Source organism: Haliotis asinina, chromosome 1 (assembly GCF_037392515.1).
Source record: "Haliotis asinina isolate JCU_RB_2024 chromosome 1, JCU_Hal_asi_v2, whole genome shotgun sequence".
NCBI classification, from domain to species: domain Eukaryota; kingdom Metazoa; phylum Mollusca; class Gastropoda; order Lepetellida; family Haliotidae; genus Haliotis; species Haliotis asinina.
In genome coordinates, this window is record NC_090280.1 from 104,398,000 (window position 1) to 104,420,383 (window position 22,384).

A 22,384-nucleotide genomic window follows, 5' to 3' on the forward strand; every position below is an offset into this window, starting at 1 on the left:
TTATTGTTTGTCTGGGTCAGCGATTCACTATAACCAACTACCCTTACATCACTCCCATGAACTCGGTATGCCACAGGTGATAAACCTGTTTCACACGCTCTTTCCTTCACTTAGCGGAGCTCAAATACGATAACTCCTGATCCCCGCCCGATTGTCATAATTTGATTATGATTACGGTAATTCTCAATAAAACTCGTGTGATCGCTGTCTAAATACATGTGTTACTTTAATGGTGAGACACAAACTGAGAAAACAGCATGTCCTGTAGTGACTGGTTTGACTTGATAACAGTTGAACATGCCTTTCACATGTTTTTCCTTTGTGTTTTTGTTAGGTGGAAGGTTTCAAGGCCGATACATCGATACATCTGTTTGATGGCTACTTAATGGCTACAACACCGAAAACGGTGACACACCAGATAATTCTTGTGAACGATACATACGTACGATACCTATAGCGATATATTGAAACTACAGACAACATTTACAAACTATTATAAACGGACTTCATAAAAAATGTTAAATTGTATGCTCTCTTTGTAGATTATTCAAAAGCGTTTGGTGAGGTGAACAGGGCAAGATTACTGTCTGTATTAAATGAGAAGGGCGTGTCTCCTAAAATGAAGACCTATGTCCGATCCATTTATGATTGTGTTCAATGTTGTGTTATATCAACTAATAAAATTATGTTTACCAACATGTTCCAGTGTAATGTCGGAGTATGTCTAGGGTGTGTTTTAGTCCCTTTCTATGTTCCATTTTTATAGGTGATTTGGCTCGTGAAATTGAGTCTTCTTGTTTTCCTGGTATACAGATGCATAAAGAACTAGCACAAGCATTTCTCCTGTTGGTCGCTGACGACGCGGTACGCCTCTCCGATACTATCTACCGACTACAGATACAATCTACCGACTACAGATACAATCTACCGACTACAGATACAATCTACCGACTACAGATACAATCTACCGACTACAGATACAATCTACCGACTACAGATACTATCTACCGACTACAGATACTATCTACCGACTACAGATACAATCTACCGACTACAGATACTATCTACGGACTACAGATACAATCTACCGACTACAGATACAATCTACCGACTACAGATGCAATCTACCGAGTACAGATACAATCTACCGACTACAGATACTACAGATACAATCTACCGACTACAGATACTATCTACCGACTACAGATACAATCTACCGACTACAGATACAATCTACCGACTACAGATACAATCTACGGACTACAGATACAATCTACCGACTACAGATACAATCTACCGACTTCAAAGGGGTATTAATGTTTTGGAAAAGCATTGTTTTGAGTATGATCTTTCCGTTAATATAGATAAATCCAAAATTGTGGAGCGGTAAGAGAAAAGAATTGTGTCCCATGGCATAAGTATCTGGGAGTTCTTTTTTCTCAATGGTTGTAGTGGCATAAACATTTTGATAAGTCCATTCTACAATCTAAAAGGCCTTCTATAGTATTATTAGGTCATTATCGAAGTTGAAACCTATTTGCGGTGATATCGTCTTCGGGATGTTTTTATTCTAAAGTGTTACCAATCCTATTATAAGGGGGCTGACGTCTGGGGGTTGGATTGTGCTTTTGGCTCACCAGTCGAGAACGTTCTAACTTTGGCTTGTAAATCTTTGCTTACTTTCATATTAATACATTAATATATATATATTATATATATATAACTCCCTTATATATATATATATATATATATATATATATATATATATATATATATATATATATATATATATATATATATATATATATATAACTCCCTTATATGTTGACTCCAATATTTCATATATTATATATATATATATATATATATATATATATATATATAAATATATATATATATATATATATATATATATATATATATATATATATATATATATATATATATATATATATATTTATATATATATATATATATATATATATGCTTACAAAAGTTATATGAAATATTGGAGTCAACATATATCCCATAAAGAATGGCATAACCTGCCATCATCGAGTTCTAGAACCTGTTCACATTCTCCTTCTAAGAGTAATCTTTCTATGGGACCATACGCTTCTGTTATCAACAACATGCTCTTGCACTGTTTCGTTGTGGTTCCCATCAGTTAAAGATGAACACAGGTAGATACACAAATAGGCTCAGACATGTAACTTGTGCGACAATGAATATGCCGAAAAAGTATCATTTCCTTTTGGTGTGTACTGCATACATTTTTATGCGCACTAAATACATTCCGGCCAAGTTTTATACATACCCTTCTTTGTTAAATTTCAGTTTATTGATGTCTCAAACAATACTTCTGTCATAAGAATTGTGGCAATGTTTGCATTTTCTGCTGCAATGTACCTCCAATCAAATATGGCTGCAAGCATGTAAAACTGCATTACATTATGGGCCGATGGCCTAAATACATTCTGTGAGTAAAGGCTTGATTTGTTGCGTTAACTGCAGTTATATTTTGCTAGTAGAGATTCTACGACGCATCACTAACTTCCTTATTTATTCTTTTTAGAGGTGTGCAAACGACAACCAAATGATTATAACTCCCTTCTAATCCATGACGGAAGTGTCAGACTGTATATGTTTCGTCGGTTGGAATGTAACCGATCACCGATGTGGTCTTATTGAATTTTTAATCCCGGCCTGGATGTCTCTGCCCTTTATCAATGACAGGCAAGATGTCAACATGATTAAATCAATACGATGCATATCACGATATGCTGCCTTTAGTTAGTTTCTTTCAAAAGATTTATTTTAATAGAAAGTAACAGTATAAATCTTGACGCATCACTGGTATCGATACTACAATATATCGTCCGATAACGCATCACGGGTATCGATACTACAATATCGTGGGATAACGCATCACGGGTATCGATACTACAATATATCGTCCGATAACGCATCACGGGTATCGATACTACAATATATCGTCACAGCTCCAACTTATGACTGTGGGGAAGATTTCCATGTACCTCGTTTAGTCAATTTTCGTCTTAAAAATCGATTATGTCATGATGACGTCATAGGTACGAGGTGGTGATTCTCTTTTATATCCGTTAGGTAGATGTCTTGTCATTATGTGTACAACCCTCCTGTTAGGCCAGTATTACACAAGGTTTATCCCTATGAACAGATTCACGTCACTGGAGTGATGATCCCTCATGTTTGTCCGACTTGCATCGCACCAGGTGGAACAAGGCTTAACGTGGCATCTTGTATATATGTACATATATATATGTTCTACAACCATGTGGGTATCGATCATCTACGTGAGAACAGTGAGACACTATGGATGAATGTATACATGCAAATGTTTGACAACGTCAACAGCAACAACAACAGTGGGTATTTGTAATAATGAGGTTCAGCCTCTACCCGTCAAAGCTAGTCGACAAAATTATCAGCATCAGTACCAGTACCCCTTCGTACGTTTCTCCCCGTTTCGGGAAGACCTCCCACCAGGAGCATGCTTCGGAACCTACTTCACCAGCTGTACATCACAACCCTACTGAAAGCCAATGGCAGGAAAACACCTCAAACCGACAACATCAACCCAAAGGTGTTGTCTACAAAATCAGCTGTGACTGTAGGTGAAACTTCTCGTCCCATAAACATCCGAATCTTAGATCACATTACACTTACACCACAAACCCGGACTAAAAATCCGCCTCATGGACAATCGGCCTCGCCCTATTGTCACCGCAGCATTGCGACCATCTATTGTTGTTGGTTTTGTTGATCTCCTTCATACCTACATGGTCAACATATGTCATATTTGGGATTTCACTTTCTTAGTAAAGAACAAATTCTAGTACTTTTTGGTTGAGTCCCATCCGGGATTCGAACCCGCACCATCAGAGTCAGGCACCTAATCGGCAGCACACAAAGTCAGCCACCTAACCCGCTCAGCCACCGCGACTTCCACAAAAGTGGCTAAGAAAGTGAAATGCCAAATATGACATGTTGCTTTTGACGACTGTCTAAAATAACACCGTGTAATCATGCCTGCATGTTGTTTTTACTTAATCATTGTTGATGTATATGTCAGTTCTGTGATGAAGTACTTCACTTTCGCGTGACTACGGTATAAGAATGTATACCGAAACGCTGCATGATAGTACAACGTAGAAGCTGTCTTCCATAAGGTATCTTACCTTTCTTACTTTTCATTCAACTTCTAAAATGTCAACCAAACAGTTTTGATGAAAGTATGCTCTACATAGTTGAAAGTAGGAGTTCTTCTTATAAAGTGACACTAACAAGTCTCTATACAAATGACCTGATTAAAATTATGAGAAATAAATTGAAAACGAACCCGCTTGTTTCAAAAGGCTCTTTCCCATTTTGATTGTGCAGGGTGAATTAGCTACCTTTGTTGTGCCTGTGATATTACTCACCCACCACTCAAGTCATGACTAAGCTCCAAACCTTTGTTCTCTACAAACCGTCAACGGCGGTACATGAGATAGGCATATACATGTACATATTTACATGATATACAAGACACCAGCTTGCACGATAGCGAGATGAAAGAAAGCAACAATATTTCATTTTTAAAAGCATTAAACATATGATTAACTAATTCAGAAAGGCCTTGAAGGCCTTGTGCTGTTAGTAGACGAGAGCTTCTTAATGATGGACACATTTGGGACTTCTAGGACGGATATTTAGTTTTCGGAGACTGACGTCGCATTTGGAGAAAAGCCTCACAAAAGTTCTACGGGTGAACACATTTCACAAGATAACCCAACTGAACTATATTCATATCATTTCCTACGAAATGAATTTTAATTGAGGGAACTATGCCAACGACAAGAATTATAAAGTATTGAAATGTCCTTGTCCTTGTTTCTCCATTGTTCAATAGACTCTTGTGTCTTCCCAATGGCGGCCAGTACTTGGTCTACTGACTGAGGCTGTAGGTTCAGTATCAGTATTGACGTTGTGTTAAGTTACATAACGGGATAACTTGTGTGTACATATAGATGAACACTGAGTCAAAATTACTTATTATTTTATCACATTTAGTCCAGGATAGTATTTCATAGGGAACAAAATAAGGGAATTAGAGGTGATTATCACGGTCCAATGATTTCCTCCACTAAAACATTCCCACCTCCTCAACTTTCCGGGGGTGATCAAAAGAGATTGGCAGTTACAAGTCAGCCACAAATTGTAACAAATAACAGTATGACGTGGCCCACGCAGTGCAGCAGATGAGTCTGACGTTAATGTGTAGGTCTTTCATCAGCTCCACCTGGTGAAGGAGCAAGCATAGCTCCCAATCGACGTGTTATCCACTCCTCCTGATGAAGGAGCAAGCATAGCTCCCAATCGACGTGTTATCCACTCCACCTGATGAAGGAGCAAGCATACGCTCCCAAATGTCGTGTTATTCACTCCACCTGATGAAGGAGCAAGCATACGCTCCCAAATGTCGTGTTATCCACTCCTCCTGGTGAAGGAGCAAGCATACGCTCCCAAATGTCGTGTTATCCACTCCACCTGGTGAAGGAGCAAGCATACGCTCCCAAATGTCGTGTTATTCACTCCACCTGATGAAGGAGCAAGCATACGCTCCCAAATGTCGTTTTATTCACCCCACCTGATGAAGGAGCAAGCTTACGCTCCCAATCTTCGCGTTATTCACAACAAATGAGTCGACATCCACAAACCTTGTTTTTCTTATTCTGCACAGCATCGCCTCCGGTTTTGAGATCACTATCCGTAATCATTTGGACAACGTGATTTAGGATATTAATTAATAACACAACGTTAGTAATAATTATGGGAACAAAAATCTATACACTGCACTCAGTTTTTAAGTTTCAGTTCTTTGGAGCACCATTCCTTGTAATCAAACTGTTTCATGGTTGAGGAAACAAGAGATGAAACTGATTCTGATTGCTTGTGTCTTGATACCTCTGGGTTTATTTGGCCTAACCACAATTAATTAATCAGAAGCACATAACGCTAAAAACGTTTATTTAATCTGTTTCACATGCTGGATGCTGATTCTACGGTCAGTGGTCAGTTTGTCGTGTTGGAGACTGAGAGGTTCAAAGGGGAGCTGGTTGTAGCTGTTAGTAGAAACCCCGCTGGGAGGGTTGTGAGGTTAAAGAAAGCGTTCCCCCACGTCGATGTCGCAAAGACTATGACAGGGACGGACAATATGTTCATCATTAATCCGCAAGTCGCCTATGAACAAAGCATGTATGACATATTTTAACGTTTTTTCTCATAAAAGATGGCGAGGATGGGGCTCCAGAAACCAGTTATCGATACACTGAACACTAACAAGATTGTCAAACTTCATGGATAAAACTCCTTTATTACGATAGTGCGACGTTTCGGTACAGATTCTTTGTCAAGCAGGAATGAAACATACAGTGGTGGCAAAGTATATACAGTAAGGCTAACAAAGACAACAAGATAACAAGGTAATTAACACAATAGGGTGTGGGGACTGAGGTGATGAAGCTAGTGGGCAGACAACGGGGGAGGGAGTACAAGCCAGCGACGTACAAATTAAGGAATGGTTTAACGGTGGGTCCCCACTGTGCCAACTTTTGTAAAATAAGGGATTAAGTCCAATTAAAATTAAGAGGATTAGGGTTTGGCACTTGGGGCCCAACTTGGGTCCCCTCAACTCTAACATTTGGTGAAATAAATAATGACTTAAGTCAGAGATACTGTATAACAGTTTATTCTGCATCATTTCCATTCACCTTGTAACATGTTACATCAACATAATCAGTCATGCATGAAATCTTCACTCTTCAGCTTTTTAACAAATGCACACATACATAATTCATTCTTGCCATATTACATGAGTATAGACATCAATATATAGTCATCATATTACACATATATTTCAAAATGTCTTCATTCTTCAGCTATGTTAGAAACACACACACATATACATATAATTCATTCTTGTCATATTACGTCATACATTACGTCAATGTAGTCATCATATACTCTTCAAAATGTACATCTACATAATAATATTACTCATATACATTCACAAGGCAGTAAGAACGGCCACACCGTCGGCATACTCGTACACAGTTTTTGCATCGGTTAACAGTTCAGTTGTCAGAGTTTGGAGTCTGGTCTCCACTTGGAGTCTGGTCTCCACTTGGAGTCTGGTCTCCACTTGGAGTCTGGTCTCCACTTGTCGATACTTTCTTCTTTTTGGCCGTACTTTTCCATTTGCAGTTAACTGCATGGTAGTGGCCTCAGAGAAGGCTTGTTCGTGAAATGTCTACTAACTTTAAAATGTTCGGGTGAGGGGAAGCTAGAATGGATGTCATCTTCGAGTGCCATCCTTCCACGCGATTGGTAGTGCCTGGACCTTCAGCGTGGAAATGGTTCCACATGTTGCGGCCATGCTGCTCCTCAACCCAGAACTCAGTCACGTAATCAGCAAATTGCAGCACTCTTGGATCTTGTAGTGGCGTATCATCAAAAGCCTTCAGTCAGACATCATCTATCTACTGCTCAGGAACCAGGGAGAGGGCTGCTGCTAGTTTGATTATCTTCTTACTTGCTGGAACTCGGGAGAAGTCTGCTTGAAGTCCATACCTCTGTAGAGTGTTTGTATCTCCGGGATGATGTCAGTTGAGTCACGATCAGATCGCAGGGCTGGAAAAAAAGAATACACCTATTAGTGTTTGTAAGGAATATATTGACACTATTAAGTTCACCCTGTCTTCAAAGTGAAAAATTAAGACGAAAAATTACCTTTCTTTCCTCAAAGTGTGAAAATAAGATGATAAATTACATTTATTTTCTTGAGAACATTTGGATGACTAAAATGCACACATACCTGCCACTTCCTCTCGATAAATGGCATACACCGGCTTGGTTTCCTCTTGGACCTTGGTTTTCATGGCACCAAGAAACTTGTCAACGGCCACCTTGTGTGGGTTAGCAGGATGGTTGTGGGTCCTGGAATACTTGGTGATGAGCCCATGATGGGTGGTCAGTGTTGCTGTACAACCTCTAATACAACACCTCCAGTATACTCGGTCTGCTTTCCTGGTCTTAACTCTGATCTTGTACCCTTCATGCACTAAGTTTTCACCACCTTGAGAATTGGGAACATACTCGATGAGAGTGCGTAATAATTGAAATATTTTCTCTAATAATCCCTGACATCTGTTCACTAATCATAAGTTTGATTATTCATTCAAATACGGCTTACATCATGTTGGATAGTGCAGCTCATTTGTAAGGAGGCATGGAATTCCCCTCCTAGTTGGGCCCCAGTGCCCACTACCAATTAGCCGCTAATCCTCTTATCACCCTTAAGCCAATGTAACACTTTTATTTTCTAAAAGTTGACACAGTGGGGTGTAAGAGAGTTTATACAGCTGATTGGGCTTGGAGGAGTGCATCATAAGCTGATGGAATGTAGTATCCTTGATCTCGGTTGATGGTAGGCTTTTGACGTTTGATATGAATACCATCGTGAGTTTGCGTTTGGTGAAGTCTGTTTGGTTGTTGTCCTGTGACACTGTGTTCTACAACACGACTTAACACCTTACCCATGTACTCTCTCCTTTAAGCAACTCTGCTAACTCATTCATCAAGGACTCCACCGATTTCTGCAGCAAACTCTCTGCCTTGTTAAACCATCCCTTACATTTGTACATCGCTGGCTTCTACTCCCTCCCCCATTGTTTACCCAATGGCTTCACCCCCAGACCCCACCCTATTGTGTTAATTACCTTGTTATCTTGTTGTCTGTGTTAGCCTTACTATATATACTTTGCCACCACTGTATGTTTCATTCCTGCTTGACAAAGAATCTCTACCGAAACGTCGCACTATCGTAATAAAGAAGTTGTTATCCATAAAGCTTGACAATCTTGGACTCCCCAACTTCTAAAAATGGCACTCAAAGAAGTGAGCACGAACAATTGCTTACTAATCAGACATCACAGACCACCTCCTACAATCCTGTAACGGACGGAGTGTGTGTGTGTGTGTGTGTGTGTGTGTGAGAGAGAGAGAGAGAGAGAGAGAACGTGAGTGAGTGTGTGTGTGAGTGAGTGAGTGTGTATGAGAGAGTGTGTGTGTATGTGTGTGTGTGAGTGAGTGTGTGTGAGTGAGGGAGAGAGGCGGGGGTGGGTGGGGTTGTGCAGTGGACGGAGGGTTCGCGGTGCTGTATAATGTTGATTGGTTCTGGCCAGATGGAAGCAACTCACCATTTCCACCACGCCCACATTTCCATAAGAGAACACGATGGCATTGGGAGGCGTTGCTATTGGTAACATGAAGGCGAAGGACGTTGCTACCGTGACGGGGAACATGAAGAAGAGAGGGCTGAAACCGAGGCTGGTGGCCTGAAAACAGATCATCAGTGTCGTGAATATCAGAACCAAATATCCTCCCATCCAGTGGAGCATGTTTCACGCATCTTTCACCAACCCCATGCGTCAACATCTAGGCAAGGGACTCTAGAGACTTTAGTAGAGGTTGTCGTCAGGCAAAGCGTGTTCATTTACATACTGTACACAGGTAGTACTCTGGACATGTGCTGTAAAGTTATAAATACCCAGCGAAACTACTAAATTACACAGTTTCACAACGTTAACATATGTGGGCACCCAGATCTTACCGTCAGCTGGTCGAGTGTGATATAGGTGCTTGTTATTATGCTTGAAATAGTGTATGAGTTGAATCGATCTGAAATTTGATCTAAAATAAACTGCAAAAGACACATTTTCTTGACAACCATGCTTCGCAGCATTGCTTGAATTTTATGTGAAACGCCCGGGGTATGGAAAATTTAAAACACTAGATAACTAATTTCTAAATGGCATTATGCATTCACTAGATAACGTGGACTGACTGCTACGGTGGAAGGAAAATAACTGTCCATGTATGTGTGGTGGACATATGCTGCATTTCCAAGGTTTTGCTAGTTTCTTGACAAGGTAACCGTCCGAGACATTTCCGAAATATCAGCCACGCTCTAACCCGTCAAGTCAAACAATAGTCAAGATAGATGCTGACAGTGCTAGGGAAACTGGCCTTGGTGTTCTTCATTCACTTCGCCATACAGTAAACACAGATACAAGATAATTACGCTGCAACCTTTGCTGTCGTTCCATCGTTTAACTAGAACAGCTAGCAGCATCTTTGACGACATGTCGGAAGTCTACACTTAGCAATAACTACAACATTGTAAATCTGGAGAAGTGAATAAGTCAACTTTACAAGCGATGCGGATACTCCTGACGCATGGGTCATCATGATCATGACGTACAGTTTGTGCCTTTAACAAACAAATGTTATGATGACGTACAGTTTGTGCCTTTAACAAACAAATGTTATGATGACGTACAGTTTGTGCCTTTAACAAACAAATGTTATGATGACGTACGATTTGTGCCATGAAAAGACAAGGGTTATCATGACGTACGATTTGTGCCATGAAAAGACAAGGGTTACAGTAGAATCTAGCCCTGTCAGGTTCAAGGCTACAGTGGTAACGTAGGGATTAACATAACGTACCATTTGTGCCATGAAAAGACAAGGGTTACAGTAGAATCTAGCCCTGTCTGGTTCAAGGCTACAGTGGTAACGTAGGGATTAACATAACGTACCATTTGTGCCATGAAAAGACAAGGGTTACAGTAGAATCCAGCCCTGCCAGGTTCAAGACTACAGTGGTAACGTAGGGATTAACATAACGTACCATTTTGGCCATGATAGGCATCATGAGCGTCGCCAGGGCAACGTTGCTCATAAACTGTGTGACGAATGACACGATGTAGCAGATGATGAGCATAGTGACGTATGGGTTGAGGTCAGCAAACACCTGCAGCTTCTCCCCAATCCAGTCGGAGAGGCCAGACACCTGAATATTAAACACAACGTCAAACACCTGCAGCTTCTCCCCAATCCAGTCGGAGAAGCCAGACACCTGAATATTAAACACAACGTCAAACACCTGCAGCTTCTCCCCAATCCAGTCGGAGAGGCCAGACACCTGAATATTAAACACAACGTCAAACACCTGCAGCTTCTCCCCAATCCAGTCGGAGAGGCCAGACACCTGAATATTAAACACAAAGTCAAATACATGCAGCTTCTCCCCAATCCAGTCGGAGAGGCCAGACACCTGAATATTAAACACAAAGTCAAATACATGCAGCTTTTCCCCAATCCAGTCGGAGAGGCCAGACACCTGAATGTTAAACACAAAGTCAAATACATGCAGCTTCTCCCCAATCCAGTCGGAGAGGCCAGACATCTGAACATTAAACACAAAGTCAAATACATGCAGCTTTTCACCAATCCAGTCGGAGAGGCCAGACACCTGAATATTAAACACAAAGTCAAATACATACAGCTTCTCCCCAATCCAGTCGGAGAGGCCAGACACCTGAATATTAAACACAAAGTCAAATACATGCAGCTTCTCCCCAATCCAGTCGGAGAGGCCAGACACCTGAATATTAAACACAAAGTCAAATACATGCAGCTTCTCCCTAATGCAGTTGTTGAGGCTAGACACCTGAACATTGAACACACAACGTCAAACACCTGCATCTTCTCACCAATGCAGTTGTTGAGGCTAGACACCTGAACATTGAACACACAACGTCAAACACCTGCATCTTCTCACCAATGCAGTTGTTGAGGCTAGACACCTGAACATTGAACACACAACGTCAAACACCTGCATCTTCTCACCAATGCAGTTGGAGAGGCTAGACACCTGAACATTGAACACACAACGTCAAACACCTGCATCTTCTCACCAATGCAGTTGTTGAGGCTAGACACCTGAACATTGAACACACAACGTCAAACACCTGCATCTTCTCACCAATGCAGTTGTTGAGGCTAGACACCTGAACATTGAACACACAACGTCAAACACCTGCATCTTCTCACCAATGCAGTTGTTGAGGCTAGACACCTGAACATTGAACACACAACGTCAAACACCTGCATCTTCTCACCAATGCAGTTGTTGAGGCTAGACACCTGAACATTGAACACACAACGTCAAACACCTGCATCTTCTCACCAATGCAGTTGTTGAGGCTAGACACCTGAACATTGAACACACAACGTCAGACACCTGCATCTTCTCACCAATGCAGTCGGAGAGGCCAGACACATGGACATTGGACACATTACTTACATATTACAGTTTCTCCCAAAATAGAGCGCAATAGAAATGTTGCATAAAATAATACAATAACTCGAATTCAAAGGGATTGAGCATCTATCTCATCCATTTATTCAAACAACATGCCGATGTTGTAAACGGAACGTACGAGGATGCTATCACCTGAGATGCCTTTGCCAGCGAGAAGCCGGCCCCGAAGAGAAGGTACAGGGACCAAGTCATCTTCTCCTGCACATCCTTCCATGTGAGAAGCGGGCGGAACGCTGGGTCCCCGGAATCTGGAAACACATAGGTACATGTATATTCAGGCGATGGCTGGGTCTACTATGAACTTGCTGAAAAACAAAAAGCTACTTACCATCTTTCTTTCTTAAACAGAACACGGGGGGTCTATCTGCGGGAAATATGAAGAGCAGAAAGCTGATCAGCAACGCTGGGGTCGAATCTGAGGCAAATCTGGTATGAGAATGCAAGAAATACCGTCAAGCTTACATTGTCATGGTGACTGTGAGGTAGAAACTGTCATATACTTCGTCAAGCTTACATGTCCGACATTAAGAATGGAGATTTGTACATTTAGTCTTATTTAATCTTACGGTAGATGGAAAAAACCTGCTTTGGTTTGAAAATGAGTCCCCAGCCACCAAAGTTGCCGAAATCCCGGGTGATCCACAGAACCATGAGAAGTCCGGTGAAGATTAAAGTACTCCGTTCTGCAAACCTGGCGGAAAACAAACAACACACATGTTCCTTCTGGTTTCTACATCAAACTTGCCTCTAGAAAATGTGATTGATGATTTCATGGTACCAATGCTTCTAAACAAACAGACACATACACACACACACACACACACACGCACGCACGCACGCACGCACGCACGCGCGCGCACTGTACAACCTGGTCTATCTTTCATGGCAGAATCTTATCATTCTGATAGTATGTGAGTCTAAGCAGGCGGTTCTAACGTACGACATAGGGCCAAGCTGTCTGATGTCCTTCTTTATGGCGTCGTTTACTCGCTTTGTTGCCGCTCTGTCGTTTGAAAATGACCCGCATCTGTAGCAAATATACAATTTACATCATACTAGTCTAATCAAGGGAAGTAGGATTATAATAAATTTTACCAATATTCTAGCAGTAGAAATGCAACGGCATAGCCGAATCTAACTGGTCGGGATGATGTGTGTGTGTGTGTGTGTGTGTGTGTGTGTGTGTGTGTGTGTGTGTGTGTGTGTGTGTGTGTGTGTGTGTGTGTGTGTGTGTGTGTGTGTGTGTGTGTGTGGTGGGGGGGGGGGAGGGATTCAGTTTTATGGATGTCCATTCCCTGCCACCTCCATACCTGTAGTCTCGGCATACAATAAATATTCTTGAAAATTCAACCATATACTATAAAGGTACAAGCATGGAAACACGGCACCTTGCCCCAATCAGATCGTCTGCGGTTACATAGAACAAGTTGTGCTACCATCAGTACCCGCATCTGAGGAAGTAGATCTGCATCCAGATCCACAGAATGCCGAGGACGAGGACGGAGAGGGGAAGGCCGTACACGAACCACGCACTGAACGTGATGGGCGACGTGGCGTTGTTGTCAGCGAAAATCCTGAGGAAGAGACAAATATGAGTTTGACCCCGCTTCTGTGTTCCTTGATTATCGAAGAGGAAGAGACTCCCGTAAATGGGATTCTGACGTAATCGACAAGCTCTAGCAATGGGCCAGCACACCTGGCCGGCGATAACAATACTCCTCGTAAAATATTAGAGAGATTCTAGAAGAAATACAGCTAGAACCTTGACGTTGGAGAGCACCAATCTCGTGGCAGGTCCAGTGGCGTGGATGCTGACACAACTTTGTATCCTACCTGTGAGAAAAAGACTTCATATACCAATCACTGCTCCAGTTATTATTAGAACGAAAATATTATCACAGTTGCCCTCAATTTTATTAATGTAAGACGATATAGTTACTTCAACGCTCCACAACTTCCACCTCGGAAGCTGATGACGTCCACCATTGGCAGCTGTACGGGAACTGAGAGTGTAGGAGTCACTTTATTATCAAGAATCTTTCTTCTGGGTTTTCATCAATGCACAGTAACATGTCAATAGACCCCGGAAAACACATACTAGCATCCTGTGGCGAGGTCACTCTTTGCCACCAAGTCAAAAAGTTCAATCTGTTATTGGTTCCTTACAATTCATAACCAGGATCTGATCTGGTAGAGTGATCAGTGGCGCCATTGGACTGGCATGGTAAACAATGACGTCACACAGTCTCTAAGCATCGTGCCACCACCACCACCCACACCCAAGCCCACACCAGGCGCGTCGCAAGCCAGTGTTTACGTGTAAGCCCGATAGGCTTACAGTTTTATATTCAGATAGTATTGAGGGCCTTTGGGCAACGATTATGTGTAAACCCGAGCGTGTATGTAAGGGCAGCTACTCCCCTGGCCCACACGTCTCGACACCCGATTTTGACGTCAACATGTACAACGGTTCTAACTTGCCGGGGTGATAGGCTAGCACGGTTACCCCTAGCACCACCCCACTCCCACTCACTCACTCACTCACTCACTCACTATATCTTTGTGGACTCACATGTCAGACTGGCCTTTCAACACTACATTGGAACCAGTCCCGGTGAGCCCGGCAATGCCACCAATATTGGCGGCAAAACAAACACTGAGAGACAGAGCTTTAAACATCCGCTGATGGTGCACCTCGTCGTCGCTGGAACATGCAAAGTTCAGAGAACCAATCAATCCATCCCGTGATTGGAAGACATGCGGCTTACTAATATAATTCATTACCGTTGAACTATATTATATTTAACACAAATCACAGCATTAACAACTAACACAATATTTACGTTGTCGTCTGAAAAATGGTGCTTTTAATTATTAAATCCAGTATTTGATAACAGGTAAGACAAGATAAGACGTGACTTTAGAAAAGTGTCTACATGTGAAGCTGCTGTATTTAACTGGTGTTTATCAAGTGTTTGTCTGGTGTTTATATGGTGTTTTTCAAGTGTTTATCTGGTGTTTGTCTAGTGTTTAGCAAGACAAGTGTTTATCTGGTGTTTGTCTAGTGTTTAGCAAGACTAGTGTTTGTCTGGTGTTTATATGGTGTTTGTCAAGTGTTTATCTGGTGTTTGTCTAGTGTTTATCAAGACTAGTGTTTGTCTGGTGTTTATCAAGTGTTTATCTAGTGTTTATCAAGTGTTTATCTAGTGTTTATCAAGTGTTTGTCTGGTGTTTGTCTAGTGGAGTAATATTACTGACATACCGAGTGTGAGAGGAGGTCTGAGATGTGTCGGTAGGTTTACCGTCTTCTGGAGAGATCTTCGCCAGCTTGTAGGAGTTACTAGCTACGAATATAGGAATTATGTCAAATGCGAAGTATGTCATAACATATGTTCATTTGCTGGTATCTTGATTCAATCTATCAGTATGCTATTAAACCTTCAGGGCAAATAAAGACGTTACTAAATAACCAGGAGGCGGAATCTTAGTCGCTGCGAGCTAACGCTTTATCGAGAAACCGGACTAATGAACTCCACTAACTCAAGTTCTCATTGGTCTTCAGCACCAAATCCTTGTAGTAAGAGGTCAAGCCTTTCCCTCTAGTTTAATCAAGTTACTGAATCATCAGTCATGATGAGTCCTTTCCAGATTAGATCGGCATTCGATAAATAGAATCTTGCTTAGTGTCAAGCAAACAAACCAACACACAAAGCATTCTGTGAAATTCGCAATATACGCCATTTCGTCCATTACGCTCACTACTGTTGGAGATTTAACGGAGGCTTCCCTCTGTGTTAATAGCGTTCCCCGCCAACCTTACATTGGTCTATGTCCGTGTCCTTGTCAAGACCGCCTTGACCGGAAGTCTTCAGCTGCTGCATGATGGTATTGACAATAGGAATCATCATGGCGGTGGCGGCGGTGTTGGCCATCCAGATGGACAGAAACCACGTGGACGCCATCAGCCCCGCCATCAGCCTGTAACGACACGTTAATATCGTATCATATGCATTCGCATTCACCAGATTACACGACTGAATATCTTTTTATTATACTTCCTGTCAGGAGGGTTCTGAAGTTGAGACTTTCAAAGCTGCTCACAAGGGTACAGAAAGCAGTTTGTATTCAACTTATATTCCGTTACTCTTGCAAAGTCAGAAAACAAACTGTTGCCCCATTGTGTGTCTACGACGACTCAAAACATGCTAATGATAAAAGAAGGAAGGGTCAGTGTAAATGCGGAACACATTTCAAGAAGGTCTGTTACACGTTGAGAAATACCAGCGTGGAGCGGACAATGGTTTAGGAGGATGTGGCAAATGTGTCCATTAGTCTCATAGAGATCACTTACCGTCTTGGTTCTGCACCAACAAGCACCAGCATTCTCAATGCTATTCGTCTGTGGACTCCCCACGTTTCTATAGCAACTGCCATAACGAGACTGCCAAAGCACAACACAGACGCGTCCTTGAAAAGGAAGGAAGTGGGTATATCGACGCATGTTCTATTTGTGCTTATATTACGTTTTCTCATGAATATGGTATATTGCATATATTCACCGGAACGTTATCAGGGCATGCGCAATGTTATCAGCAATGTTCGCCCAGCCACTCCCCACTGCCTGACGGCTCATGCTACCTGATCGGGACCTTGGTGTCATATGATGGTATTCGCTGACAGTTTCACCATACTTTCATCATGGATCACTCAACTTCATCTGGTATTGGAAGGTTTTCTAAGAACTGCAGGAAACACATAAAGACTACTATTTTTGTCTACAGTTTATGTAGTTAATATACGAGCGTGTGAAATATCGGTTAAACTAGGTTCGGCCTACAGTTTCAGTGGTAGGGGGATAGGAGACGTTCAAACAGAACTTTACTGATCAAAGATTAGTGCAGAAATGAGCAATCCGGTTTATTTGGAACAGACCATGTCTGTATGCAAATTAGTATTTAGTCATATTGCATAACCAAGGAATGAAAATTTTGCAATTAGACTTAGAATCATAGGATAGTTGACGTAAGAAACAACAACTTTAATGATGAAACTATTTAGGATGTAGCTACCACGAATTCTCAATGTCATCATAAAAATAAATCAGGTAGAAGGAGTCGCTTCAAAAGTAAAACCAGGTGTCACAAACGGCGTTTGAGGTCGGGTTGGGGGAGATATCAGGTAAGATAGGCTAATCCTTTAGGATAATTGGCCTTGGGAATCAAACGGCACGTCATAACACTTTACAATTAATATCCAGTCTTGCCGATCTTCTGGAACTATGTATTTTGAGACATTTAATACGATGGCTGATTAAAGCTTTTGGGTATCATAAACTTTTACATTTCTCAACACACATGTTATGAAGGAAAGACACGTATAGTCTGCAATGAAAACGCCCCGATGAATGTCTATTAGTCCCAAATTGTAAATCGATTAAAGTGAAATTAAAAAGCCTCATAATTTTAACTTGCCAATTGAATACATAAATCTCAGTATTTTATTCAACTTAAAGTTGTTTAACAAATGATTATAGGTTCAAATCGTTGTCACTGGCCATTAGTTGTGTGTCATATGACTATTAGCCATTCAGCGCATCACAGGCATTTATCCGGGGTTAAAATAGCCAGATTGTTAACACCAGGAGCATTCTCGTATTCAATCGAGTTTAGCGCTTTTTATATTCACTTACAATGTATTATTTCAAGTAATAGAAGGATTACCTTGTTTAAGTGAAATACCTGTTTCTGGTCGAGGGTGAAGTACATGTTTAGTTTCTAAGTTCCGCCAAAGTGTTTGTATCCTCCAAAGCACATACTTAAGCATGCTAGCAATTTTGCATTGCCTAAAAGACGTATGTTGTGACAGGCTTAGCGCTTATTTGCCCCCGTATACTCCAGGTCGCTGTATGGGCCACCTCGGTGATACTCGCAACTAGGGTACAGACTAGAGACTAAGTCTCGATTATATACTGAGGGAAAGAAATAAGGCATCCCATGAAAACACAGGTGTCCCCTTATTGTTTCCATTTTTTCACAAGCTATGTGATACAAAGCTTGCGAAGAAACCTGGGGAAAATATAAATGAACACTTGCCCTTTCATGTGATCCTCAGTTACAGAGGTTAATCCATTCGCGAGTCTGTTATATTGTTTTTACGAAATGAGTGTCAGAAAAATCCATATTTCTCGAGCGAGGGCAAGGAAAATAGGGCTTTTTCTGACACGAGTTTGAGGTGTTGTCGTTTGACGTAAATCTCATATCGAATAAACACGGTGTGTGAAAATGTGTTTGTTTGTGACGTTTAGTATTGATGATTTGATAACATTCCATTGGTTTGTTCTCGTAGTGGCGAGACTGAACATTCGTAGTAAATTTGTAGTAAAAAGTTATGAATGAAAAAAGTAGTTCCCATTCGAGTAACTGACCAATCAAATTCGTTTTAGGTTTTATTACACGTGTGCAACATATAATGTTTATGTACTCGGTCATTTTCACTGCATGGATAATAATACTAGTTACACTGTGTTTTTGAAAAGGTGTACCCTTAAAATAAACTTGTCGAATTCTGACTGGTCAACAGCCAAGCATACCAAACCATTTAGATGGATTTGCCAGGGTGTACGAACCGTACAACTCGTCAAATCTTTCATGTGATAAGCTACATGAGTTGTACGAATAACCTTGGCGTTAGTAGAAGGACTGACAAACGGCTGATCGCTTCGCGATCAGGAAATCTCCTCAGGAAATACTGACTTTACAAGGGTCTTCGAGTCCCGTATACCCTTCCAATACACGTGTAACTGAACAGTAAGATCCTTGTACATTCCGTATTTTCTGAGGCGCAGTCGAAGGAAGTACGGACTTTACAAGGGTCTTACGGTCCCGCACAACTTTTCAAAACACCGCGTGACGAATTTATTGCCATTAAGATCTTAATTAAGATTTAGCTTTTTTTCAAACAATATTCAACATTCAGCACAATGAGAAGCAAGAATGTTTCACCATGACAATTCCTGACCGATCACAAAGGGAGATAACTCGAGATGGCTTAGTTTGTGATAAAAATGATCAAGTTGCTGTTTTGTTCAACGATAAGTGAAATTCGACAAGTTTATATAAAGGTTAAAAGAATGTGTTGTATAGACATCGAGGTTTATGTTCCTGATATTGAGGGACGGATACCGATGTCGCTGCTGCTCACGTTGAGGTATGTTGCTGATATTGAGATATTGCTAAACACAGGGACGGATTCCGATGTCGCTGCTACTCACGTTGAGGTATGTTGCTGACACCGTTGAGGCTGGGAGCATCCCCATCATAGGGAAGAGGAAGATGGGGATGAGGGATGTGGCTGCGATGGGAACTGCCTCAGTCATCCAGAACACAGCCATCACCAGTATGATGTAGGCACAGTTGGTTTTCTAGGTAACAGACGAAGAGATCGTGCACGTGCAGTGCAGTAGCTTTTATTGATAATGAATATCCAGAAATTGCAACTAGATACTAGATGGTGCATTGTGGCACCAGGTCCGTGTTTGAATGAGTGCTCTTGAATCAGTAAACGAAACATAAAGCTAATTCATATCCTTAGAAGATATTTTCGCTACGATTTGTCTCGTGTATATCCATGAGATCACTGATGTTCACAAGATACGTTTACCAGCGTGATGTTCAAACAGCGAAACTTTGGTAGGTCCTACTAGTTACATAATAATTTACTTGTTTTACGACCCGTGAAGGTCCCGGGGTAGAATAGGCCTTCAGCAAACCATGCTTGCAATAAAAGGCGGCTATGCTTGTTGTACGAGGCGACTGACGGGATCGGGTGGTCAGGCTTGCTGACTTGGTTGACACATGTCATCGGTTCCCAACTGCGCAGATCGATTCTCATGTTGGTCAATTGATTGTCTGGGCCAGACTCGATTACTTACAGACCGCCGCCATATAGCTGGTATTTTGCTGAGTGCTGCATAAAACTAAACTCACTCACTTGTTTTACAGAAAATGTTTAAAATAAGCTCCTCACCGGGTCATCCACCACGATAGGAAGCGGTAAGAGCACTAGCGGAGTTAGGAGTACGATAAGAACATTGCGTAGAGCCCAGAGCTGCTTCCCTATTGTTGGTCTACTGCATTGTTCTGCGACTGGTTCCAGGTCTGACTCTGTGACTGGTGGAAACGGTGTTGGCGGGCTGGCTGACAGGTCACACGTGCTCGGTTCCTGGTCCATATTTCCCTGTAACTGGCGTTATTAATTGCCCGTTGTCAGATGAACGTTGCACCGGTTAATAATATTTGAAATTTCATACTCAGGCCGGAGAATACTCAACGTATCCCCCACGTCTTGGTTGATCAAATTAAATATGGCTCAAAACCTTCACTAACTTGTTAATGATGCTCAAAATTTCGGATTCACCCAACTTGTGAAGCAGCGACCTCACCACAGGTCAAGTAATCAAGTCAGACAGCTTGCCGAAGAGTTTGTCTGTATATGTACAATCTTCACGTTCCACCAAGCTTATATGTTTCTCTCCATCAATATCCAATGCTAGTTACATGTAATTTAGAAGCAAATTTTTCGGAGGGGTGTGCAGAGTTTGCTAATAGGCGGATGGTATGTTTGTGATAAACTGTTACGGAGAAACAATAATTAGTGTGATTCCAATGAAGATGCATATCGGCCGATCAGTGATATATACAAAACACCCACTGAGTGAGCTTTGATACCAAAGAAACACCAAAAGAATGCGATCCCTTACCGTTTAGGTACCAACGCCTACGTATCTCCTGGGTACTGTAACACTGGATGAGATAAATAGCGATGTTTGCTCAACGCATGCACATTGTGTCACTAGTAACACAGGTTCGCATACCTGTGTGTTGTTTGTTCAATGAGCGTAGGTCACAACATGTCAAGGTACAGCGTATCCGGAACCTGTGGAATCTTCATGAAGAAAAAGTTATTTACTAAAGTACTGTTGGAAATAGAAATAAACTTTTTTGACATTTATCTCTACAATTTATGCAGCTGAAATGTGAAAGTGTAAAAATACGTTCTACCTAACTACAGTTCCAGCGGTAGCGAGATAGGAAACATGAAAAGGGACTTTACTGAGGAGAGAGTAGTGTATAAATGAGCAATGCAGATTTTTTCAAGGTCCCAAGCGATTTATTTGGAACAGACTATGGCTTTTATGCAAATTAGTGTGCGATGATATTGTATTTTAAATGGGCGCTTTTTAAATCTGCTAAGACATGATAATCTATGGTGGCTGATTCGGGCCATCGCTTTATCGCCCTGTAAAATCAAGGCGGCATTGCGACAAAGCGATAGAACGACACGACATTGCGATACGCCGACACGATATAGCAATATTGCGATACGGCCAGAAAACGAAATAGCGAAAACCCGACATGATATAGCGATAACAAGACACGAAATGGCGATAACTAGACACGAAATGGCGATAACTAGACACGAAATGGCGATATCACAGCACGAAATGGCGATAAAGCTGGGCGACATTGCGATATGGCGATAACGCGAAAAGGCGACATTGCGATATAGAGACACGATATAGCGATACAGCGACATTGCGATATTGCTTCCTTTCCATTTAATAAATATGGAACAGCGGGTAAGCTGATTCAGTTTTATAATCTGATATGTGGACTATGTGAGATAAACGCATTTGTAAAACCTATGGTGGCTGATTCGTATGGTGGCTGATTCGGGCCATCGCTTTATCGCCCTGTAAAATCAAGGCGACATTGCGACAAAGCGATAGCACGACACGACATTGCGATACGCCGACACGATATAGCGATATTGCGATACGGCCAGAAAACGAAATAGCGAAAACCCGACACGATATAGCGATAACACGACACGAAATGGCGATATCACGACACGAAATGGCGATAACAAGACACGAAATGGCGATAACCCGACACGAAATGGCGATATCACGACACGAAATGGCGATATCACGACACGAAATGGCGATAAAACTGGGCGACATTGCGATATGGCGATAACGCGAAAAGGCGACATTGCGATATAGAGACACGATATGGCGATACAGCGATATTGCGATAACGCGAAAAGGCGACATTGCGATATAGAGACACG

The 22,384-nt window shown here is 41.6% G+C and overlaps 1 protein-coding gene across 1 annotated transcript; it reads right to left on the minus strand.

Annotated features, from left to right (window-relative positions):
* Positions 1-5,738: 5,738 nt before the first annotated feature.
* On the minus strand, positions 5,739-21,072 carry LOC137285695 (Na(+)/citrate cotransporter-like). The gene is made up of 15 exons (XM_067817754.1): positions 21,012-21,072; positions 20,279-20,494; positions 19,524-19,673; positions 16,605-16,720; positions 16,074-16,231; positions 15,516-15,597; positions 14,826-14,957; positions 13,699-13,827; positions 13,194-13,280; positions 12,840-12,944; positions 12,582-12,679; positions 12,386-12,501; positions 10,778-10,939; positions 9,282-9,419; positions 5,739-6,264 (listed from the first exon to the last, which is right to left on the minus strand). The coding sequence occupies exons 2-15, from the start codon at positions 20,480-20,482 to the stop codon at positions 6,097-6,099; spliced, it is 1,845 nt and encodes a 614-aa protein (XP_067673855.1). The 5' UTR covers positions 20,483-20,494; positions 21,012-21,072; the 3' UTR covers positions 5,739-6,096.
* Between the last annotated feature and the right edge of the window lie 1,312 nt (positions 21,073-22,384).